Here is a 25,950-nt window from a genome sequence, read left to right as displayed (position 1 = left end):
AGAGAAAAAAAGGAATTTGGGTAAATATTTTTGATTGCTTGCTTTTGTTTTATGAAGAGGAGGCAACAAAAGAAATCAAACTAGTCTGTCTGTACAAACAGAAAATTTCCCTACTCGCCCATATTTTTCAGGGATGTAACCTGCTCCTGTGAAGATGGCATAGGTCATTGCGTGTGTCTTTTCGTGTTCTTTTTGAAAGCAGTCCTTTTCAATTTCTTACATCGTGCTCTCAGCTCTAGCTATTTAAAAATCAGAGATATAGTTTCCAGGATCCAGAACCCTTGTGGTATGTGGATATACGTTTGCTTGCCTATTTATTTCCGGCCAATTCTAAAGTGGACCTGAGCTGCTCTTTTTCTCTCTCTCTCTTTCTCTCTCTCTCTCTCTCTGTGTATTTTTAAATATATTTAAAATTTTTTTCAGTTACAGTTGACATATTATTTTAGTTTCAGTTGTGCAACATAGTGACCTGAACTACCCTTGAGTTTGCCCGTAGAATTTCACCCTCCTCTCTCCCTCTTCCCATCTTCCTCTCGTTTAGATTCACCTTCAACTATTGAATGCAGAAAAGCTGGTAGGCAGTTGGAGTATAATGAAGGAGATAACTGAGTTTGGCCTTCTCCTGGAAATGATGATAATTAACTTTATCGAGTGCCTATCAAGTGTCAGGCACTACTTTTAAGTGCTTTCTTCACAACAATCTTATGTAGTAGAAACTGTTGCATTGTTAGCACATAGCATGAAAATGTATATTTATATATTCCCTCATTATGTATGAAGGAACAGAGAGCATTTGGCTGTGATCTTATCCAGAGATTGTCACTGGGTTAACTTTATTAGCTGTGTATTAATAATGCATAAGGGGGAGTAACAGTAAATTGATAAAGTTAAATTGATATTTAAAAGGGGGAGTTTTATTATTTTCCCCCTCAAGGAAAAAGTGCATGTTCATTGCTCTATTTACAATGCTGAAAGACTAGAAACAAGCTAGAGGTTCTGTAGGTAGTTAAATGTTTTATCATGTTTCTGTCGGAATAATAATGGACTATTATTGCTACCTGTAATGATGAACTAACAATGAAAAAAATTCCACAAATTTATATCCACACTGACAATTAAAATATAGTTCCATACGGCACTTTACAACCAAGAAATGTATATCTCTATTAATACAACTTCAAGAAGCTGACAAAGGGCAGACAGAATGAGAAGCAGGTGACAAATGTGTTCGGAAAGCAGTGTTGGCCAATTAGGTAAAGGAAACCATTAACTTAGAAGACTGGGATTAAAATATAAGAGTAACAAAAAAGAAGGTCAGTGGAAGGATTTTATCCTATGTTAAATGTTCCAGAAGACCTTTAGGAACAAAATTCGGCTCTAGAAATGGAAATTTTCCCAGAGTAGTTGTAAGGCAGCATTTCCCAAAGTGCTTTGGCAAAATTGTTTATAAAGGTTAATAGGAATTACATGTAAATGAAAGAGTAGTGAAGTAGATTTGGGAAATTAGGTTTCATAAAATTAAACGAACTTTTCTCTGTAGGACTTGACGGCCCCTTTAATATAATAAGCATTTTCTAGGTGAGTAGGGGTGGAGGCACATTATATAGTGTAGCATTTTATAAACTTTGTTGCTTGAGACCATAGGACTGTATGGTTCTTGTTAAGGCAGTAGTGTTCTGCAGGATACAGATTGGGAAACATTATTGGACTGTTCCTGAAGGTGTGCCTGAGCAGGCGTGCGGGGTGCACATTGTGGCTCTCTGTGGGCGGGTAAGTAGCTTGAGGAGGTAATATGTTGTAAAGCACTGTAGAGGAAAATCCCAAAGTGAGGGATGATTGCATGCTTCTGCCGTTACATCTTTTGTTTTTAATAAAAATTCATGAAAATAAATTCCCTGGCTAATCTAAAAGTAATCTTTGTTTTTCATCAAAATATGCTGTACGGAGAAGTCAAACTGGAGAATCTGCATTTGATTTGGGTTTAATCTGTTAGGATTTAAGATAAGCCTATTTTAAATATGTCAAGAAATGGCCAATAGCTCCTGCCTGGTTCCAGGGAACTGGGCAGGTGAATAATGAAACTTATACTTGTGTTTAAGCACAACCCGATGGCACTGCCCATGTCTTCTCTCCTCTCACGCAGCCCCGCTAGGTTTCCTGCCTCCTCCTCACATCAGTATTGCCAACAGACTGCAGAGCTGGCCTGAGCCTGTGGCTGATTTCCCCTCAGTTCATCGGGGCTCTTTGCGGCAGCCAGCTCAGCTGTTTGTTCCCTCCCCTGGACACTCCCTCGTGGCCTCTGTAACATTGCACTCACCTGCATTTGGCCTTCTCTGGCGCTTTCCAGTTGGCCTTGCAGGTTCCTCTGCTGACTTGTAAATGTTTGACACCTGAGGGCTCAGTGTTCACTCCCTCCCCTTTTCCTCTTCTGTACTCTCTTCCTAGGTGATGTCCTGCAGAACTGTGACTCTCTGTGCACCCTCTGCATGGCAGTGACTCCCAAGTCTGCTTTCCCCAGCTAAAAGCCAATCATCATGCCCAAGCCTCAGATACCTGCTCGCACTTCAGTGTCTCACAGATGCCACAGGCTTTGTGTCCAAAACCAGTTCCTGATCATGTCCTCTACTCTCAGCTTATTCTTTATTCACTCTTTTCTGTTAATGGCACTACCAGTCATCCAGAGTTTTCCTCTACAATCTCTTATCCTTCCACTTTTTTTACCCTGCTGCTGCCACCAACATCCTGGCCGCCATCCTCTTTCACTTGAATTACCACAATTTCCTCTTCCCTGCCTTCCCCACTTTGCACTCTCTCCTTAATCGGTTATCTTTTGAAATGTCACTCTGATCACGACACTCATTTTAAATAGAGCCTTGTAATGGCTTTGCACTATACAATTTAGAACAAAATCTGAACTCCTTATCACGGCCATTAAAGGGACCCTCAGGGTTCGGTCCTTTCCCCTCCTCCTACCTCATCTCGTCCTCACTGTGCTCTCAGCGCCTCACCTATGCCAACCTCTTTCTTGAGCTGGGCTTCACACATGCTGTGGCTTTTACCGGGAGCAGCTGCCTGCCTGTCTTGGTCACTGTTCAGTCGTCTCCTCAGGGAACCCTCGCCGATGCCTTCCCTGCCCCAGGACTCGCACCGCTGCTCCGTTCTTTCAGGGCACCAGTCACAGTTCATGTGCCCTTGGACTCTCTGCATACTCGATTGTCAGCTGGAGTTTACATGACCGTATCATCAGTGTATATAGCATGCAATAATGTACCCTCTAAAGTGTTTTTGTTGAATAAAAAAATGTAACTGAATTCTGAGCTGAAAACATCTCCAAATGTAAAGCGTTTATTTTTCTAGGTAACTTTATTCTAAATATATTGACTATGTATGTGTCTATGGCTGTGAGCTCAGAGTAGTCACTTATTGTTTCATTCAACAAATACTGATTCAGCATAATGCTAGGATAGAAGTGAAGGGCACATGAGGTAAGTGACAAATAGGCCTGTGTCTAAGAGCTCATAATTAAGTAGGAAAAAAGGCAAGTAGACAAATAATTGTAATACAGTTCAATAGGTGCTACAATTAAGGCTTGTACTAGATTCATCAGAAGCACCAAATAAAGGTGTTTTTCAAGGGGTGCCTCCAAAGGGCTGTGACGAGGCTGGGTACTGAAACAGCCACATCTACTAGGCAAGTCAGGTGGGAGTGGGAATGCTAGAAGGACATTCAGACAGGTATGGTATTAAATGGTAGATATTAAAACAGGGTGCCTCAGTTTCTGATAGCAAACTTTTAAGAGGTTGGATAGCTAGATAGCTAAGAAACAAAAAATCCATGTTATCCAAATCTACTCAGTTCCCGAGTCTGAGTAGGGAGAGTTCAGGTGTGGCTGTAAAGAAGAAAACTCACGGGAGACGTCAGGGTCCAAGGCCAAAGGTGGGACAGGACAGATCCAGACTGAGAAGGGCATCTTGTGTGAGCGAAGGGTGGGGACTTGAGAGAGCCACCGACAGATGTTAAGCAGTAGCCACATGATGAGAGTTTCAGAAAAGGCTTTCTGGTGACAGGGTAGAGGAGCAGTTTGAGGGATATGGGACTAGAGGCAGATGGGCAAATTTTGAAGCTAAAGAGCTGATGGACCAGACAGAAGGAGGGAATGAAATAACTGGCAGGAGGAGAGAAGGGAACAGATTCAAGAGATTTTAAAACCACTATTTGGTGGGAAGAGGGAAAGTGACTTCCAGCAGAAATGACTTTCTGCTGTTTTGTAGAACAAGGTAGAAGGAAGTATTGTTCCTTGGGAACTCAGAAGGAATTGGTGAGGAGCCCATTTTAGGAGAAAAGATGATTTCTTTTGACATTATTGAGTTTGAAGTAATGGTAGGATACATATTAATGATAAGTATTCATGGTGTTAGAGACCCAGTCATTATAGTTTATGTGACAACATCCATTAGTTAAGATCCAGGGAAGACACGCAGAGGGAGAAGGACAACCATGGATAGCACACTGGGGAACATGCATGTTTAAGGAGATGCTAGTGAAGGAGGAGTCTACAAATAATGACCAAGAAAGAATATTCAGAGAGGTGGGAAGACAACAGAGCTGACTTTGAGAGAAAAGGAAGTAACTCAAAGTGTCATATGCTACAGGGGAGCACCATGTTACTAGAGGGAAAGTAATAATACTTCCACTGTAAGCTAATCAGTTTTCATGACTGCACTCTATAATTCCAACCCCAGCTAATTGTTTTGAAAATATGTGATCTTAGTCAAAGGAGGGGAAAGGGTGAATGGATAGGATATGTAGTTGGATCAATTCAATTTGATCCCTTCCTCTGGAAAATCAATTCCCTACCCCAATGTATTGGGAGTGCAGTGTATTTTCATGTAAACTAATACACTGTAGTATATACCATACAATGAAATTGTAAAGCACTCTGATGCAAATTTATTATCAATCATATAGTAGCATATGCTTTTAATGTAATGTCTACTAGTATAGAAATTATAGTTAAAGATGTATCATCTAGAGAAGGCAGATGCCCCTGGTAGTTTCAGTTCAGTGTCTGGTCCTTAGCTTTGGTCAGGCTATAGGGATGCATTTCATGTTAACACAACTCATAAGGTACTAGTTGACAAGGAAAAAAAAAAGCTTAGCGTGCCAATTAAGAAAATTACAGTGAAATATACAATTAAGCAGACAAGCTAGTTATGCTTATTCATCTCTGGGAAAACTTTATAATAGAGTTGAAATATAAGCAGATAATTGCAGGGGCAGCTATCTGAATAATCTTATTTTGAAGGTGGGAGGAGAAAATTTGCTTGTGTAGTATATTCAGAGTTCTAATCTGGGTATTATGAATAAAACGTAGCTGTGGATGAAGGCCAATGACGAGTAGGTGGTAAGAGAGGAACAGAGACAAGTAAGTCTGGCTGCACTAAAAGGACCTGATCATCTAGTTGAGAACAAGTGGAATTCCTTAAGTGAGCCTAATGACAGAACTGACATTATTTCTTTTCTATAATGGAACTGGTATGAGGGCTTTGAAATGCTTTGTGTTAGTAAATATTGTTAGTGCAAATGGTCTTTGACAGCATTGAGAATGCTATAATAATTTTTCTTTGAACCTGCAGGTTCTCCTGAAAAGAAAACTGAACATTCATCCATGAATCAAGAAAACAGCTCTGTAAACCCTATCAAGAATAGAAACACAAGTCCAGTATCTAAAGACCACCGAGCTGGAAAGAAAATCTCAGAGAACTCATCAGTACAGGGTCAAGCGCAGAAGGGAAATGACGAATCTGAAAGTGATTTTGAGTCAGATCCCCCTTCTCCAAAGAGCAGTGAAGACGAAGAGCAAGAGGATGAAGAAGTTCTTCAGGGAGAACAAGCAGATTTCAATGATGATGATACTGAACCAGAAAATCTGGGTCATAGGCCCCTCCTCATGGACTCTGAAGATGAGGAAGAGGAAGAGAAGCATAGCTCTGATTCTGATTATGAACACGCCAAAGCAAAGCACAGTGACGGGAGCCCTGCCTACAGAGACAGCTCTAGCAGTGGACCAATCCAGGATCCTAATGTAGCACTGAGCCCAGCCCAGTTACCCTGTGATGTTGGAGTGCACACTCCCACACAGGAGTTTGATGTGTTTGGTGCTGTCCCCTTCTTTGCAGCGCGTACGCAACAGCCCCAGCAGGGACAGAATGAAAAGAACCTCTCTCAACAGACCTACTTTCCTAGTGTGGGACTAGAGCAGGAGGAATTGGATGTATTCACGAAGGCTCCCTTTAGCAAGAAGGTGAGCATACAAGAGAGCCCTGCCTTGGGGCCTGAAGCACAGACTCTCCCTGGCTGTCCCAAAAGTATCGATATATTTGGCTCCACTCCGTTTCAGCCCTTTCCCACATCCACAAGTAAAAGTGACATCCACGAAGACCTTTTTGGGCTTGTGCCCTTTGAGGAAATAACTGGGAGCCAGCAGCAGAAAGTTAAACAGCGTAGCTTACAGAAACTGTCTTCTCGCCAAAGGCGCACAAAACAGGATTTGTCCAAAAGTAACGGGAAGCGGCACCACGGCACGCCGACCAGCACGAAGAAGACCATGAAGCCTACCTACCGCACTCCAGAGAGGGCCCGCAGGCACAAAAAGGTGGGCCGCCGAGACTCGCAAAGCAGCAATGAATTTTTAACCATCTCAGACTCCAAGGAGAACATCAGTGTTACGCTGACTGATGGCAAGGACAGAGGGACTGTTCTGCCTCCTGAGGAGAGTCTGTTGGACCCCTTCGGGGCCAAGCCCTTCCATCCCCCAGACCTGCCCTGGCACCCTCCTCATCAGGGCCTGAGTGACCTCCGCGCTGACCACAATCCTGTGCTGCCTGGGCGGCCAAGACCCAGTTCACTCCATGGGTCATTCCATAGTGCAGATGGGTTGAAAATGGATGATTTTGGTGCCGTCCCCTTTACAGAACTCGTGGTGCAAAGCATTACTTCACCTCAGTCCCAACAGTCCCAGTCGGTCGAATTAGACCCATTTGGTGCTGCTCCATTTCCTTCTAAACAGTAAATGCTTCTGAGGGACTCTTGGTGTTAACCCCTGTTTCAAAAAAGTATGAATAGTTTTATGAATTTGTATAGCCCTTTATATCATTCATTCTTACAGGTCAATCAGAATAGGTGATTTTTAAATAAACCAAATAGAAAAGGGAAGTATCTCCACAGGGTGGTGACTTGGTGTCTCTTCCATGCAGGGAAAGGGGGAGCTGAGCTGGAAGCTTGGACCTAGGGTTTCAGCTACTGACTGGATGACAGCACAGAAATCCAGGGAAAGCAGGAGGCTTGTTTCCAGTTTTTCAGCCATTGAAGAAGATTTCAATGATGAAATCCAAGTTATTTTTATACCAGAATGTCACTTTTATGTGCATACCCTAGGCTCGTTCCAGAATCCAGCATTAAAGCTATGGTTATCTGTACAAATGCAGGTTGCACTTGTGGACATTTTAAAGCTCTCTTCTAATTTCCACACAGTAAAACAATTTTATTCTCAAAGAATCAAAGTTATAATCTGGAGAATTCAGAGATTTTAGTCTTATTACCTTTCTCCACAAAGCAGAGCCAGAAGTAACTATTGTGCCTAAAACTTTTGATTTTTAAAAACAAGTGCCATTAATATGGAATATCTACACAGAAGCCTAGAATAAAAACTTGAGAGATATTTGTCTGATGTGTGCAAAATTAAAAAATGATACAGAAGAGAGAATAAAACAATACTTGAGGAACATTTAACATTCAGCTTTTGAATGACTTCTTCCTCAAAACTTGTATTATCATGCCCCTAATAGACTATTGGAAAACTAGAAGTGAGGACAAGAGTTATATAGAACTTTTATTTCAGGGAAAAAAAATATGTAGCTGAAACCCTGAGTTTTTAAGACGTTTACAATGTAACATCATGTTGCATTTCATAATGTACTTTATTAAATTACCACCTTCACCAAATATTCCCGAAGTCAGGAGCTACAATGTTTTAGTTAGGTTTGGAGGGTGGAATAGTTTTAATGAAGTGCACAGAGCAGTGAAAGCCACAAGCCTTATATGCAGGACTTCTAGGTCCTGTGCAAGTACCTCGGCACTGATAAGCGAAATCTCAAAATGGCTGTATTAGATGATGAGGGACTAGTGTCTTAACTCTGCTAGTTGATTGTGTCTTTAGTGAAAAGAACCCAGTTACCAAATTGCCTTTCTTTTTTTAACACCACAAATCCTAATTAGAAACTTGAGTTTTTGTTTTTTTTTTAGTAATTGTCTAATAAGATAGAAATTACATATATGAATTAATGTGAATATAGTATCTGTGCTTCTTGTCTTCAAATATTTTGTTATAATTAACTGTCCTTCCCTATCAAATTAACATTTTAGAAGTTTCTAGAATTGTTAAAGGTATTTACAAAAAGGGTAGAAACTCTTATTAATGGCACTCTCCCCTTCATTGCTATATTTTAAATTAATTCTCTTTGAACCCAATTAAAGTATATTTTGTGAGTTATTGAATTATTGATAGAATCTCTTAATTATAGTGTCCCAATTGGGATGAGCTATTTGCTTGTTTTCACAGTTCTAAACTTGGAAAGAAGCAAGGTATATGTAACTATACTATATATTCATTTTTTATTGCTTCTCTTTCTATTTTAAAACAGAAAACAAATGTGTGGACAAACAGGGAAGCAATATGTGGGTCAGTCAGCAGAGGCAGCCCAGGCATCGCATTACTGCTTAAGAGTTGTACTATCAGAGCCCAGCTGCACCGATTACTTGTCCTGTGCCAAAGGCAGATTGTATGTTTGCACGTTTTTGCTTTGTTTTTCTGATTCTCAGGTTGATTAATACTGCTAATGCAAATGCTATTAAGTAGATCTTTTAAAAATCTTTACAAAGTAGATTCAAGGGATACTTCCTTTTAAAAGTGAAGAGTTGATGGTTACATATAGTAAATTCATGAACTACAGTAGGTTTGTATCAAACAGAAGACATTTTTTTTTCTTAACCATAATCTGTTGGTTGATGTGCACAGTATGTTTCTTTGACTATTTTAGTCCTTGGCCTTGGTCTCTGCTAGACCTCATGAATTTTGTAATTTAGAAGGGGTAGTGGATGAATTAGTGTGGTCTCCATAGGATGTAAACATGAAATACCTAGACTCTGATACCAGGCCTTGCTTACATTTGCTTTTCATCAATACACTGAATATTTTTTAATGACTTAGACACTGACATAGACACTTTGGCTTATAATGTCGGACAGATTCTAAGGTAACCGCTTTGACATTTAAAAAAATATTTACATTCTTATGTTTCTTATATCATAGCCCAGTGACTTCCTTCTTTTCAGATTATAGCTCAGAGGAATCTCTTAGGATTCAGTAGGGGACCCAGTGGGGTAGAAATGGGGAGATTCCTGTGTGTTGAAGTGGAAGCATTTTCCCAAGCAGTGCAGGGATTAGGATTGCTTTCCGTGTTCAGTCACCTCCCACTACTGTTAGGATGTAGTGACCCCACACAGCTGATGCCCAGGTCATCCCCTTACAAGAATTATGAGACTAAAGATCCCAAGGCATGTGAAAAGTTTTAACAGTGCTCAGTAGAAGTTTGGCTCTATAATGGGATGGTCCAATTCTTGTTTGAGGAAGGAGAGGTGAATAGAAATTATTTCCCTATTAATCAAGTGTCCTCTGTGCTGCTTTAGCATGTTAAATAGTTATAACTCTAAACCTGTAATACTTGAACATCACTAAGGGAAGTAAAATACTATGAAGCTAGCAAAAACCTGAGGCCAAAGTTATTTTTGCCCTAACAGCTTTAATCATGCTTGTTGATTTTGAATCTATAAAAGTGGACCATTTGCTTAATTATTTTAATAGTGTCACTTCAGCAAAATGTTAATTTTAAAGATTAGCTTTTATGGCATTGAAGAATGTATCTGTTAAGACACAAAAGTTGCTTGGTATGTATATTAGGTGGAGGAGGAAAGGTTGCAGGTTGCATGAAATTTTAACTGACTACAATATTTATTCAAAAGTATCAGGGAAATGGTATAAATGTTCCACTGACCTGTCCCACGTGTGTGTGTGTGTGTGTACTTGGGCACAGTTATGACATTATTCGGGATTGTAGATAAATGCACCTTTTCACTCTATCCTGTTTATTGTTTAACAGCGACAGATTATTGTCCTCATTTTGCTGGTGGAAAATACTAAGGTGAGCCCACTCTTCTGCTTTGATGTTCATCAGGCAGAGCAGTTTTCTTGCTATTCAGCTACTCTGCTTGGTTTATTTTATGTTTTGGTACGTCAGATAAGCATTGATAGAAGGTACAAGTGTATTAATATCATTAGTCCCTGAGGAGTTTGGGTACATTTAATATATGTAGAATGTTCAGTACACTTTTTATTTCTTTTTAAGCAAAATTATTCACCATTTTAGGTTCACTGTTGGGCTGACAGATCTACTGTGAGAATGAGATGGCACATTTACTGTGAGAATAACATAAATAATAGTTTATTTGAAAACTTTTATACACACTGGTGTTTATATATTAAGATCAATGTATGAACACACACGTGCACGCACACGTCACATCTCTCAAGGGAGTTCATGTGAATTTTTACAGTTTGAATGGAATTGCAACCACAATCATTGCTAAAAGAACTTCCACTCTTGGCGAGGGTTTACAGAAGCCACTAAAAGAATATGGTAGACAGAGGAAAATGCAAAGGGTCACCATTGGGGGTTATTTTTATTTAAAAATTCGTGCTACTTTTGAAAGAGAATTGTTTTTATTATTACACTCTTTCTGATTGCAAGTCATCCAATAGTAAGCAGTATGGTAATAATAAACTACTTTTTAATTGCTGGCAAACAGCTTTAAGTGCACTTTCTTTGATTACACTTCCATTTTCTGTTAAACTTGAATTTTCTGAAACCTTTTATGTACCACTAAGCAAATAACTTTAACTTTTAATAAGCCTGATTTACATCTATTATATTTCTAATTGTTATAAAACGTACTTTCTAAAGTAACTTCAATTCAGATATAGGTGGGAAATTGTTATGAGATAGAACCAGTTGCTTTTTTTTCTTCCTGTATCTAAGTAAGCACTAACTAATTTTACTCTTTTGCCTTGACATTGCTTATTCTTAATGAATGAATTCTGTCCCCCATTTACTTTGTTTTGTTGGAAATTTAAAGTTATTTTCTTACTGTATTTATCATACTTGTTTTAATAATCTTTCTTTAAATGCAATAAATCTCAAATGAATTGCATATTCTTTATAATCAGTGACTCTGGAGTTTTTCATTATTTGTCTTATTAAAAATTTTGGTTGTAAACTTCTCATCAGTTCTTTCATTCATACCACAGACATTAAACACCTATTATGTACCAGCTAGTGGAAGTGAAATTGAAAAAGATTAGACCTCTCTTCTTAAAAGAGCTCACAGTTTAGATGCAAGTAAGAACACCCATTTTGACCCAGCATTTTTGCCATAAAAATACCTAACAGCACAATTTGTTCAGGATTACTATTACTGATACTTATGATAAAGGTAAAGCAAAAACGTAAGACTTTGAAGTATCTTTTGAATGTCTGGCATAGTTTTTGTATTATGTTTAATTTTTTAAACTTAAAAAACTTGAAATCTGGTTAAATAAAATATTGTAAACCTTGATTATGTCAGAAAAGACGCTTTTGCAAGATAAAGAGAAAACCTGTTTATTAGATTGCTGGGCTAGGTTGGAGTCAAGGTCACAATACCCATTATGTTATGTATTCCACCAACTGGGGTCTTTAGACTGGTGACTTGTGGAAAGAGTCATCTTATGTGTTATGAATGAACTTTTTTTGTTGTTTAAGTAGTGATATTTATCTGAAGTTATATGGAAAAATAACAGCTTAGTGTCTTTTTAATAAATGGTACAAAGGAGCAAAATATCACAAATTAGAGAAGTTATATTAAAAAAATAGTGTGGAATGTACCACTGTTCAAATTCAGTTACAGTTAACTTCTTTAGAGACAAGTGCATGCCGCAGGTAGAGCTCTTTATGTTAAAAAGCTAATCGCTTTTAAAGGAAGTCCAGTTTCAGCATCTAATGTAGGATATAGATAATATTCTCATATTGAAGGCGTGAGTTTTTGAGTTTTGTTGCACATTTAGAAAGATCACCTTGCTTCAGGTGCTTGACACAATGGAGGTTACCATGTTGTGTAGCGTTTTCAATGCTAGCTTTATAGAGCAGGGCTATATCCTCAGTGGCTCTCAGTCCTGCCCTCTGAAGATGGCAGTTTTACGTTTCACAGGAAACCCCTACTGCTATTCCTTCTCCCTTCTGAAAATGTTTTCTCAAAGGAAATTTCAGTTTTGGCTCATTACCTCCCTACCGTACTCAGGAAGTGTAGGGTACAGAATTTCAATAGCACCTGTGCCTCTTTTCAATATAAGCACAGTTGTTGTGATGATGAACATAGAATACACTTCTGCCTCTCGTCTAACAGCTGAGCTGACTCTTCACATTCTTGGCCAGGAGTGGAAGTACCTGGAATGATGATTTTGGGTGGATGTGGATCTACAGCTCAGCAGTTGGCAGAAATCCAGAAGTGTAGGCTTTGCCCCTTGACATTTAATAAAGGGCCAAGGATATCTCTAGGTAGGTACCTGCCAAATGGAGAGTTGTACAGCTTTATGCCAGTCAATCACAGTCTTCAAATGGGTTACTTTGTTCAGGTGGGATGGCTTAAGGTGTGACATGTAGTCCCCGAATCTTCATTCCTGATTCTAAAATATGATTTTGAAGCTGTTATGTATTATAAAGAATGACAAGCAGCACTTTATATATTTAGTAAACCAGTTTATTTACATAATAATATTTTGCCATGCAGCTTGTAAATTGCACTCAGTTGAATAACAAGACAAGCACTATCTTGCTATTTAAAAATGCCTTTATGTAGAAAGATAATTGTCCCTTAAATGAGTTAACTACACTCTTATAAATCACTACAAACAATTTAAAACAGCCATGGATAATTTAAAAATGTAAAGTCCTTCGGTAAAGAGCTTTTATAGCTTACACATTGGTAAAATTAAAACCAGTCTTTTTAGTACTGTAGCTGAATGGTATACTTTAAATCTTATTTTAATAAATCTAGTAAAACAAAAATAAATATACATTATTACAGGCTCAGATTTGTAGGAAATTTTTAAATAGTTATTCTTTAATGTTAACAATGTCTTAAAAATTTTGCCAGTAGTGATGTGCACACAGTAGGTGGTCAGTAAATGCTGATACACAGAATGTTTATAGTTGACAGCAATCCACATTCATTCATTCCCTACATTATAATAAATACATCATAGAAAAGATCAGAATGAGAAAGGATAGCTTTCTTATGATATTTAACAGTTTCATGAAAAGATGAAATGTTTACATGGTGTAGTTCTCCTTATAGTCAGACCTTTTAAATTCAAACATCAGTCTTAAAACACATTTTATCTACTTAGATGACAAGTACTTAATAATTCATACGCACACCAAAAAGAATATTTAAAAAAATTAAAAGTTAAGGTTCAATATGTTTTTGAAAAGATTTTATAACAAAAACGGTGCCAGACCTAAAATAACTAGACTACTTCTTCCTTCATTTTTAAATTAGTTGTAAAGAGTCTCTTTTGTTTGGCCAAAATAATAAAATACCTACTTAAAAGCAATAATACCATGTAAGCTAATAAGAGATGTTACAGGGAAAATATATCATTACACCAAAATTTTCTACTATTTAGCACATGTTTCAAATCTGTGGCCCTATGAGATAAAACAGCCATCTTCAAAGTAGTGTTCCATCATAATACAGTGTGTCCTTGGCCTACCAGGGAAAATTTTCTTGCTGAGATATTGGCATGGGGGAATTTATATTCCAAAACACTACACTGAAAAAAATACAAAGTTTTATAGATGCATATACTACTGAGGCACATTAATGTTAACATTCATAGTATCATATGTACAAATGGCATTTTGGGAATAAGTTTCACCGTTGATCAGCACTTCCAGTATTTAGTAATTCCAGGTCCTCAAGATATACCAATATTTAACACAGCTCATGTTCAACCCATTAAGAAACTTGGGTAATATTTTCTATTCCAATAAACATGTTTTTGAGTGCTTAAGGGATTTAGGCCTATGAAAAAGACCAAAGAATAAGAGTATTATGTTGTATGATAGGGCGTTGAAATCTATTTTTTAAGTATGTACAATAAAATGCCAATTTAATGTTTTAGAGCACAGGTGAATACTCAGCCCTCAAATGGGGCTTCTGCATGACTTTGTTCTAAGGCTTAAGGTTCATTTCAGGGTCAAGACTGGGCCATCTGGATTCTATGGCCTTGAAAGTAGCACCCATATAGCTGGGAACCCTATCATCAGGACATTTAGGATTGCCAAGTCAGAGGGGAAAGCTCTTCTGCTGCAGGTATTTGGAACCATAAATCTGCAATCTGCTGACAAGAGTTCAATTACTATATGGACTTAAATAGTATTTGAAATTAAAAAGCTTAAATGGCTAATTATCAGACTATAGAATTTGTCACCTGATCTCACAGTTTTTAATGTGATTCTTATCTGCTGGGAAGTGATGATGCAAGTTCTTTTTTCCTCATTTCAACACCTCTTTCAACTTAGAGGTTTACAATTCTTCTAGCAAACTAAAAATCCATGTTCCTAGGGAGAAGAACCCACAGCTAAAGAAAAGAATATCTTATGTGCCAGTTTCTCACAAACCATGTATTTAAAGGCTAGTGATGATTCAAAGTCACTATCCTAGCTGTGTTAAGCATAGGCTATTTATTGCAACCCTCGCCTTAATTAGGCACTTGATTGAACTTGAACATCTATTGTAAATACCCTCTATTAAAGTAATCACACAGGATGACTCCATTTTATAATGGAGGTGAGCCCTTCCTAAGGAAATTAAGCTGGTGTTAAGTGAAATGAATACTGTTTCTACACTGGTTTCACATTCATTGGTATTCAGATGTTTCTTTCGAATGCCAACTAATTTTCACTTTCTGTAGAAGCAACAAATTAGTCTTAAGGGCCTGTAAAGCAGTTGCTATTACAGATCCAGAAGTGTATTTTTCCATTTTTATAAAGTATTACTCATGATATATTAAACAGGGAAAAGGAAAAACTAAGGAATTTTAGAAATATTGGGGTGTACAATTCCCCATTATATATTGCTTAACAACTGAATACACCAGGTGGCCATACCTGAATTCACAAGTGTGAAACATAGTCTGGACAAGGCTTGCTATGTCTGTACTGCATGACATACACTGTTGATTGATGCCACCAATATAACATCACTACTGCAAGGATGTGCCATATTTGGTGGCTGGAACCGAGGTAGTTTAGTTGTCCTGGAAAGGAAGGTAGAGAGAAAGAATATTGATTGTAATATTTTGACATTAAAATTAATTTTTATTTTTGGCCTTGGAAATACAGCTCAGCAGCAGAAAGATTTTGGTAGTCTCAGAGCACCTAGAAACTGACTCTAGATTAATTAAAGAGTTAAATGTTTTTAAAGAAAGGATGAATTCATATTTGAGTCTAATTTTAAGGTTTTATTCATAAGGTATACTGGTGAATTTTAGAATTTTGGTGTTTTCAAAAATCTAACTTGGTTAACTTCAGGAATCTGACCCTTCAGTCTCCCCTATCTCAATTTATATCTAGTGAAGAAAAGACATTCCATGAGAGATGCTGAGGAGGTTAGTGCTACAAATCATGGAGTTGATATGAAGCATATACATTGTTATGTTCGGCTATAAGTCTGCTAGAAGCACTTTTTATTTCAAGCAGGTATGTAAGGAGAAAGCTCAGATCTTAATCTTGAATTATAAGACTAAGGAAATTGTCTGCAAAATGTAATTAGTGATAGGTTAATTAAGGTTGGTTAGTTTATATACAACTTAGGAGAACTATTTTTCTTTGTGGTTTAAGATTAAATTCCAAGAAGATTAAATAATTAACATGTAGGAAGCTTCTTCAAAAATAAAATACAGAGCTATAGAAATTTAAATGGAAATCACTTTCTTAATCTAGGTGTTTCTATGGTAATGTAATGTAAATATTTCTAACCCCCCTTTTTTTTCTTACCAAGAAAAATAATCAGTATACTATGTAGTTTTAAAGTGTAAGCCAACAGAGTCCTTTTGGTAAGGGTTCTCAGCCCTTTTTGTGTCACGGACCCTTTTACAGTCTAATGAAGCCCATAGATTCGTTTTTAAAAACCTAGAACATAGAGGGTTAAAAAGAAAATTGATTCTACTGTAATACAAGTATCACAGATTACTAAATTCTGCACCTGGACTCATTGAATACCACTGTGATATTTATGTGGTGTTAAAAATTTAATCTGAGGTCAAAGTAAGTTCTTAGGTTTTAAGTTTTTGGATTTTATGATATTCACCCACCATTCTGCCATCAATGCACACAGTTCTCTTTACGGTCAGGTCATAAATGAGGACTGGCCAGACAAGGTTTTTAAGCCATCCATTTATGAACATCTGAGACGATCACTTTTACCTGTAGACTTTTCACCGTCTCCCTATCGCCACTGCTTAACGGTACCTGGGGCACAGTTTATGCCACAGTGATCTTGCAGAAATGTTAAGTTACATAACATTTGACCTTTTATTAAGTATCCTATATTAGATAACTGGGAACTTCTGAATATTTTAAGGCCTAAAAACACTAGAGAACTTTCATGGTTTAACTTTCTATACAAGTCTACAATGAAGGAGAAACAACTTTTAAATGAATTATTATAAATAAAGTGATACAAAAATGCATTTTACCAGAACTGTTTGCTCAGGAACATCCCAGCCCTGTCTGGAGGATGGGTGGTCTTCAATTCAGGGACATGTCCTAATTATGTTCCTGAATCCTAATGTTTACAACACTCAGGTTCTTTGTATTCCATTCTTATTTTTAAGAATAAGCTGGTATAGAAAGAAGTGGTAATTGATAATTAGTGCTCCACAGAAAACAGTGGCTGAGAGTCACTCCTAGAACTGGTGGTAACCAAAGCTATTGAACTCAACTCACATTGTAAGGATGAAAGGAGAAATTTGTGAAAACCCTTTGAAAGTTAAAAATTTAGATAACATTTGAGAATTAGAGCCATTCCATAATCAATAATATTGAAAAAAATAAATTAAGTTTACACATCCAGCATGTATTTAGAAGAGTTACAAAATCATTACAAAAGCACTAGGTACCTGGAAAGTAGCGTTCTGGAACTTTGGAAACGTAGAACAGGAAAGCAAGAAGAGCGATCACATACATCACAACCACACGGGGAGCAAAGTCCTGAAAAGCAAAACATACTGTTCACAGATCTTCCTACTGTGCCTGAAATTCCAACTTATTATGAATCTGACTGACATAGAATTCATAGGTGGATTATAATTAAGTCTGTTAATTTTGCAGACAGTCTCCAATAATAGAAATCCTGCTATTAATCCTGCAGAAAGCAGTCCACAAGAGTGGAGCACAGAGCATGTCCTAAAAGTTAGCATTCTAGAGGAGATGGAGCTTTAACAAGGCTGACTGTCCTACAATCCACAACCCCATCTACAATATAGATGTATGGGTGGAATGCATACAGGATGGAGTTACCAGATGAATAAGCAAAAAGACTGAAGACCAGGGACTTGTAGCTGGAAAGACTCTAGAGGTTTGGCCCAATAACGAAATCTGTCCCACCATCCCAGGAAAATGGTCTTGTTGAATACTACTATGAAGCAGTCCATCTCACAGCTCAATTGGAAAGCTTTTTCTTGCCCTAAGAAAATTAGCCAGCTATAATTTATATTGTTCCTAATTCTGGTTATAAACCCAATTTACCAAGAAGCCATTTAATAAATAAAGACAAGTTACTTTTTCTCCCTCTCCAAATATCTGAGAATTATAATGGCCTTCCCTATATTCTGTATTCTCAGAATAATCAACATAGGATTTCTCATTCTAGAACATGACTCCAACCTACCTCCCAGAATTGGCCCTTCTGGAATTTATCATCTTTGGCTAAGTGCTCTATTTCCATCTTCTAAAACCCTTTGAGATCTCTCTGGAAGTCTCTTTGCTTCTCCACTGCAATGATCTGTGCATGTTAGATTTCCATCTCTGAGAACCACTATCTTCATAAGCCATATTTCTATTTTAAGATTTCTGCACATCGGAAAGTTCCCTTTTTTTCCCTGAGTTCTCTAAAACTCACTATCTTAATGGGTCTGGTTCTCTTTTTTTTTTTTGTTATTAGAAACTTAAAAGGGATGTGTCTCCTCATCCTGAAATTATGGTCACTTCTATGTCAACAACCAGTTCTAATTTCTGGTTAGAATTAAATCTCAAGTGGAAGTTCCCTATTCCATTTTCTTTACTTATTTCCAGGAAATCACATTCTCAGAAAATAATGTTTTCATGGATATTAGGATCACTGACATTCCTTATCTCTACTGTCTCATATTTCTCCCTATTTCTTTTTTTCTTTTAAAACCTTACCTGAGGACATGCTTATTGATTTGAAAGGAAGGGAGGGAGAGAGAGAGAGAGACATCGATTGGTTGCCTCCTATATGTGCTCCGACTGGGGACTTAACCCACAACATAGGTATGATGTGCTCTGACTGGGAATCAAACTCATGACCTATTGGTTTACAGAATGATGCTCCAAGCAACCAAGCCACACCAGCCAAGGCTCTCCCTATTTCCCAGTCTTAGGAAGAAAGCATCACCCTTGTCCTCAAGTTGGCAAAGTGGACAGACAGATCATATCGCTCAATTCACTAGATCATATAACTTCCTGTTTAGTTTTATACCCAAATGTTTTCCACCATGTTGCCAGCTTCATGGAAGAATATGTAAGCCTCCCATCTCTAAAATAATCTGACTCTTTTGAATACAACCTATATTTAAATTCCCATATTCTAGACAAAGTTCCCATTGCAAAAAGTGTATGTGAGTTCTGCTAGATTTTTGGGCATGTTCACTTGTTAAAAAATTCTCAACTTTACTCTCAAATGCATACTTAAAGCATTTCTGTCATTATTTGGATCTCTAAAAATGTCTGATTTCTAATCCTCTTTTCAAGAATATTGAGGAGCTATCACTGAGATTCTTCCTAATGTACTCCAACTGTGCTCCAATCATACCTAACTGTAATAATTCCTATTTCTCAATATATTTTCTTTGGTGGGTCAAATATGCTTCCATGGCTCCAGCTACCAATACAATAATGATTTTCAAATCTTAATGATTAGTCTCAAACTCTAACCTAAATTTTATAATCTATCTCCACTTTTTTATCCCACAGGTACCTCATACTCAACACATCAAGGAAGAAGTCCTTCCCAACTCCTCCTCCTCTACCCATACACTCATATAATACCCATTGCTCCTACTTCTTTACCTGCGCTATCACTGGTATTATCCTCACCTCAGCTGACAAACCTAGAAATGTGTGAATCATCCTCCACAGACAGGTATGGACTAGGGTACATACACTCAGGGTAACAGAAAGACAATTAAGAATGTATTATTTCACAGAAAGCCATCTCAGAAAAAAATGGTAGTTACACTTTCAGTTCCTGCAAGGTATGCCTATTTGTATAGGTCTAAAAATTATGGTATAATTATGTAATTATATATATATGCTCTCAAATGACAAAGACCCATTCACCTGGCCTGATTATACCATTTTACCCAAAAGGAATAAAACTGAAAGGATACACACACACAAAAGGAAAAATATGGACTATATTTAACCTACCTGCACAATAGGAGCTCCTATTCCTCCATTGAGCCAAACCCAATGAAGAGTGGGGATTACCCCATATCCCGAGACGGAACAAAAGATGATGGAACGTAGCCTCTGCCACTGCTGCGTGAGGTAATTGGGATGGATCTGCGCAAAGAACACTGCCAGGATCATAGCGAGCACTGTGATCAAGTACACTTGACGCCAGTACTGGAATGCAAGGCAATCACATTTTAATTGTTATTAATAAGGGAAGGAAACAGTCATTTTGGCTTCTACATTACACATTCTAAACTATTTACTTGGTATTTTCATTTCCGAACATGATTATCTTCTTTCCTTAAAAAAATGAACGTTCCATACAACTTTTAGGTTTCTCAGGATGACATACCAAATTTCAGAGTGAGCTGCTTAAGAGACCACATTTATCACACAAAACATTTTCTGAGTGCCTATGATATGCTAGGGACAATTTATGTCCTGGAAAAACAAAGATGACTATGACATGGATTTGCTCAGTGGGTGTGCTCATAGACTATGGGAGAGGCAAACATGTAAACAAATGATTATAATCTAATGATAAGTACTGTGACTGAACTATCAAAAGAATGTTACAGAACTACAGAAGACACAGTGATTAATGTTACCTGGAGTAGCTAAAAAATGTTTCACAGAGAACATGACATCTAAACTGGGTCTTGAAGAATACATATGATTTCGTGGGAGGAGGATGCTCTCAAGGGAAAAACAAAAAGCCCAGCACATGCAGCCTCGGGCAGCAGGGAAGCTGTGAGAAGGGAGGCTGAAAGGCAGGGGTCCTGGCAGGCTAAGTATCTGGAACTTTACCATGCTGGCACCAGGGGGAAGTCACAGTTCTTTAAGAACAGGGTGCTATGGTTGTTTTTCAAATTGACTTATTAGAAAGAGAACTCTGACATCAATGTAGGAAAGAATGAGACTGACAGGAAGACAACTAGAAGATAAAAGAGTAACTGATTCCACAAGTGAATAGGAGCTTGGATTCTTGTTGAACAAGGAAGGTGGATGTGAGCACCAGATTCAGGAGGCATTTTTGAAAGAAAGTCTTATTGGCTGATTGGACGTGTCAGGGGGTAGCAGAGGATGGCTTGACTGTTTCTAAACAGAGGCCACACACATAGCTTCTATTAATGGAGAAAATGAACAAAGATGACCCAAATGCAGGGTGTGTATATGTGTTGGAGGAAGAAAAATAGAGGGCATGAAAGAATGTTTATTTGAAAATATATTAGGTTTGAAGGGCTTCTAGAACATTTAGGTTTCTAAATGAACAGCTGAAACCTGGCCTTGAAGCACAAAAGTTAGCAGCATCTCATGGATGGAGTTCTCAACTTGGACGCCAGGGACTTCTGTGGGGCTAGTAGCTTTCTGCCTAGTGTTCTTTTTCCTTGATGGAGGGTGTATAATTTGCAGTCTCATTCTCAAAAGTAGCCTGTGTTCCTTAAAAGGTAAAGAGCCACTATAGCACGTGAATATTTGGAAAAGATTAGATACCAGAGGGAAGAACATTTTTCCTTTAAGTGATCATGGGCTGTATTAGTTTTAGTAATTTTCCTTTCTCTTTAATATATCCTGAGTTCTAGTTTTTCTGAAGAGATTTACAAAAAGTATCTCACTGATCTCTTTGATTATCTGGTATGTTCACAAAGATGTTAGCAGAAAACAAACAGGTTTCAGCAACATACAGAATAAAACAAGCAAAAACAATTCAATACTACGTGACTGTATTCACTAGGCCCCTAGTTAGCACATGCCCTCTAAATTCTTTAAAAACATAAGCAGTTTCATGCAAAACAAACAAGTCTGAAGGCTGAGCAGGACATAAATAGATTTTACTATTACAGTAAAATCAATTCATAACAAGTTAATTGCATATATATTTAATTATATGCTTACGTTCCAAACTAATTAGCCCTAAAGAGCAAATGGCTCACTTGTAAGTGGCTATAATTAATATATGCTCTTACACTCAAACCAAATTTGATTTCCTCTTTGCTAGTTTTACACTGCTGCTATGTTGACAGTTTTCTATTATTTTGTAGCAACCAAGTCTACACAGAACTCTTCTCTTTCTTCCTTAATTACGTGCTTATTCAGAATTTCAAAGAAACAATGGCAAGAAAACCCAGACCTATATGAAAGGTAGAATGAAAAGTGTTTGAAATTACTTACATTATTACAATAAAATGCATAAAATACTCCAGAGACATAGCAGCCCAGTATTCCAATAGAAATTCCTGCATAATCTAATGCCATCCATCTTCGACAGGTTTTTTCTGATCGATGGCAGGAGAAAAGATGATAGCCCACAGAGCAAAGCATACAGACCTATGGAAAATAAAACAAAAATAACTGAAAGTGAAACAGAAAAAATTAAAGTAAAACACAAAGAAATTAAATCAACTGATGTGTGATGCTCAGGGAAGTGGCTGAGTCCAGCCCAGGCATCTAGTCAGACACACCTGGGCTTGGAGTGCAGCTCCGGACCCGAGTCCGGCCAGCTGTGCCACTTCTCTAAGCCTCGGCTTCCTCATGGGTAAAATGGGGATAACAATCACATAAAGAAAGACATTTAAAATGATAGCTATTTTATAATATAAATATTTAAAATAAGTAGCACAATAGTAGGAAAATCATGCAATACAATGTTTTTTAAAATATCCATTGAGGCTTATTTTGATTCATGAATGAGTTTTCTTTTTAAAAAGTATTATATAAGTAATACATGTCTTTCAAAAAAAGTCGAAGAACATAGAATTGTATGAGGTAAAAAGTAAACCCCTCCTGTTCAAACCTGTTCCCCAAAGGTGTATACATTAAGTTTGCTTTTTTCATTTAAGATTTTTCATGTCTGTATGAGATTTCACTGTGTACAGTTTACTTTGTTGTGTCCAAGAAAAAAATAATTATGATTTTTTTTTTTTACTTTATATTGTCAAATTGAGAGCAAACTAATCTGGTTCAATAGGCTGCTCTGAAAACTGGTAAGATTTCTATGGCTGAATTCCCTCCAGAGATTAAATCCATGCTGTGTGTCATGCACTGGGGACACAAAGATTAAACCTTTACCCTCAGACAGATTTTCCCGAAACAAGTGAACAAATAGGATCTAAGAAGTCCTACAGGAAAAGTCAGCACAGAGCACAGTGAGGAAACAGAGCGGGGAGGGTACTGGCTCTGTGGGTGTGTGTACTTGGGAGGTGGGAGTTGTGGGTGGAAAGACCTGAACTGAACGGTAAAAGGCTGATCTGGCATTCATCAAGGACAGAAGCAATGATGTGCACATGTTTATTGAGAGGTTCACAGGAAAAGCAACACATTGAGAAACAGGACCATTAAGGAGTATCATGTGGCCTTCTTCAAGACACGATTATGAAAAGTTATATACACCAAGAAGTTTTAACTTCAATATTCTGGGCTAGGTGTGATATTACTGAAGATTTTAAGTGCACCTTTACAGAAAGGCTAAGAGAAGAGGTTACAGGAGTAGCCCTGGGGAGCAATGACCAGAGCCCATACTAGGCCAGTGACAGTGGGGGTGGAGAAAACAGGACAGATAAACAATATGAAGTAGGTCAAATTGATAAACATTTGTAAGCAACTGCTAAGGCAGATAAATGGTCACCTAGCTATTCTATAATCTGGTCATTACACCTAATCAGTCCCCATAGCCTCAACCTCAATATCCAAAACAATGTACCTAGCCACAATCTCATTTCTTCATCCAGTCTAAAATCCTTATTGGTCTATGGCTTTGGCCACTAAGCAACGAGTCAGTTTATTGACCCAATTAAACATAATTCTAAAAAGCCTGGTTATTTGTTTTCTCAGATTATCCTTGAGATTAAATACAGTAAATCCAGAAAAGTATCAAAGTATATATTCTCATTAAAGGGAAAGATCTCATTGTCACAATGTTTACTGACACAAAACAGCATGCAAAGATGATCATAGCTTGGAAGTAGGTAGACAGGTAGGGTAGGCAGGCAGTGGGGGTGAGGCAGCTGTGCATACATAACATCAGGGGGACTTTTAACCCAAATTTCAAATGTGGTTACTCTGGGAAGTGGAATTTCAAGTGACTTTTACTTTCTTTTATATGTTTTTGTTTGCTTGAATTTTTCCATGAGTATATCTTACAATGGTAATAAAAAACAATAAAGCTAATTTCGTTGTGAACAAGAAAATGAGGAAAAACTACAGTATCAAACGGAAAGCTCAATATATAGTATTAATAGAGAGCACTGAGTTTTTAGAAGGTTAACCTATACTTTTAAAGGAATGTGTTATTGTTAGTTTCTTAAAAAACTGAAAAAGGATCTGACAAATTGAGTACATTTCAGTTTAATTCTGTACAATATCTCAGCCCATCGAAGTAGACAATAATTAGAGTGTGACAGCCTACGTCTAAACTCCTTAGAATAATAACCAAGCACCATATCTCTGGCTCTTGCCCATCTCTCTGACCTCATCCTTCTCCATTGTCTCTCCCAGAATTCAACCACAAAGACCAACTACTCCAAGTCCGGAGAGTGCTTGGCTGTCTCTTGCTTCTGGGCCTTTATAAAAACTATTTTTTCTACTTAAATGTCCTGCCTCACCCTCCTCCCTGAGTGACTTGATCTCTATGCCAGGTTGATTTTGTTCAGCACGGTATTCCCAATGCCTAGTTTAGTACCTGGATTTAGATAGGAAGCATTTAAAAATATCTGTTGAACTGAATGTAAATAAACTGAATCTAGGGAAAGATGTTCTCAGATTCTACTCTTCTCTAAAGACAGAAAGACCTTTGGGGAAGTTCAGAGTCCCTGAAATCACATTCTGTTATTCTATTAATTTGGTTGGGAAGAAAGTACTGAATATATAAAATGAGTAAAAGTGAAGAGAGAAAAAAAGTTATGTTTTGAAAATTAAATGTAAATAAATCCGTCGGCAGCCGTCCGTCTCGAGAGACGATGGCGTAGCTTCTTGAGAGTCTATCTGCACCGCCGAGAATGGCTGTGCAGTCCGACTCGGGAGTGACAATCCCTGCCGCACTTGTTACAGGTGAAAGCAGATGGCTGTTGTTGCTGCTGTTGACGCTGCTTCCGCCTCGATCTTTTCTGGACCGCCTCCTCGTTGCGCGCAGCCTCTGCGCGTGACGTACCTTGCCTGACCGCGAGCCTCCAGGCTAGGCGGTCGTCTGCTTGAACTTCCCATGTGTTGAGATTGATGGAGCATTGTGTCATGTCCTTTTTGCAGATGTCTTTGAACCGCAGTTTTGGGCGCCCTGTCATCCTCTTGCCTTCTGCTAGCTCGCCGTAGAGGAGGTCTTTGGGGATACGGCCTGCATCCATTCTTTTGACATGGCCGAGCCACCTGAGGCGTCTCTCGCTAAGAACTGCATGCAAACTGCTCATATTGGCTCGCTTCAGCACCTCGGTGTTGGGGACCTTATCCTGCCAGGCGACATGCAGGACGCATCGCAGGCACCTCATGTGGAAGCTGTTGAGTTTCCTTTTGTGCCTTGCGTAGGTGGTCCACGTCTCGCTGCCATAGAGGAGAATGCTGAGTACGCAGGCTTGGTAGATGCGCAGTCTGGTTTTCTCAGTGAGGCTGGAATTGTTCCATGCTCGCCGGTTCAGTTTGGCCATAACTGTGGCTGCCCTGGCGATTCTCCGGTTGACCTCCAAGTCGACTGACAGAGAGCTCGAGATGGTGGACCCGAGGTAAGTGAAGTCGTTGACAACCTCCAGGGTGTATCCGTCGATGGTGATGCATGGGGGAGTCCCCGTGCCTTGAGCCATAACATTCGTCTTTGTCAGGCTGATGGCTAGTCCGAACTTGCATGCGTGGGAAAGGCAAGTGACTAACTGCTGGAGTCCCTCTTCGGAGTATGATGTCAAGGCTGCGTCGTCGGCGAAGAGCATCTCACGGATGAGCACCTCTTTGACTTTGGTCTTGGTTCGTAGACGGGCCAGGTTGTAGAGCTTGCCATCGGATCTGGTGTGAATGAAGACACCCTCGCTGCAGTCCTTAAAGGCGTATTGGAGGAGCA

At 38.3% G+C, this 25,950-nt stretch overlaps 2 protein-coding genes across 4 annotated transcripts in view; one reads left to right on the top strand and one right to left on the bottom strand.

The window, feature by feature from the left end:
* Nucleotides 1–7,368, top strand: part of BMP2K (BMP2 inducible kinase) — a 115,565-nt gene extending 108,197 nt beyond the window's left edge. The window contains exon 16 of the mRNA XM_090266722.1: nucleotides 5,637–7,368. Within this exon, the coding sequence (XP_090122848.1) occupies nucleotides 5,637–7,072 (1,436 nt within the window). The 3' untranslated portion in view covers nucleotides 7,073–7,368. The remainder of the gene's footprint in view (nucleotides 1–5,636) is intronic.
* PAQR3 (progestin and adipoQ receptor family member 3) overlaps nucleotides 1–25,950 on the bottom strand; it is a 44,325-nt gene that overhangs the window by 9,689 nt on the left and 8,686 nt on the right. The window contains exons 3-8 of one of the 3 annotated variants that reach the window (XR_016509090.1): nucleotides 22,086–22,241; nucleotides 19,887–20,084; nucleotides 17,336–17,426; nucleotides 15,324–15,472; nucleotides 12,716–12,835; nucleotides 5,150–7,102 (exon numbers count right to left, since the gene is read on the bottom strand). Coding sequence is in view for 1 of the 3 variants with exons in the window: in XM_090266721.1 (XP_090122847.1) it covers nucleotides 15,330–15,472; nucleotides 17,336–17,426; nucleotides 19,887–20,084; nucleotides 22,086–22,241 (588 nt within the window). In the remaining 2 variants the exon portion in view is untranslated. Of the gene's footprint in view, nucleotides 1–5,149; nucleotides 7,103–11,758; nucleotides 12,836–15,323; nucleotides 15,473–17,335; nucleotides 17,427–19,886; nucleotides 20,085–22,085; nucleotides 22,242–25,950 lie in introns of those variants that run through there. The other 2 variants (XR_016509091.1, XM_090266721.1) reach the window with 2 other exon arrangements.

This window comes from Furipterus horrens, unplaced genomic scaffold, assembly GCF_987537825.1.
Source record: "Furipterus horrens unplaced genomic scaffold, mFurHor1.1.pri manual_scaffold_2, whole genome shotgun sequence".
In the NCBI taxonomy this organism is placed as follows: domain Eukaryota; kingdom Metazoa; phylum Chordata; class Mammalia; order Chiroptera; family Furipteridae; genus Furipterus; species Furipterus horrens.
The sequence above is the reverse complement of the archived record's forward strand: the minus strand, read 5'-3'. Positions and strand labels throughout refer to the sequence as shown.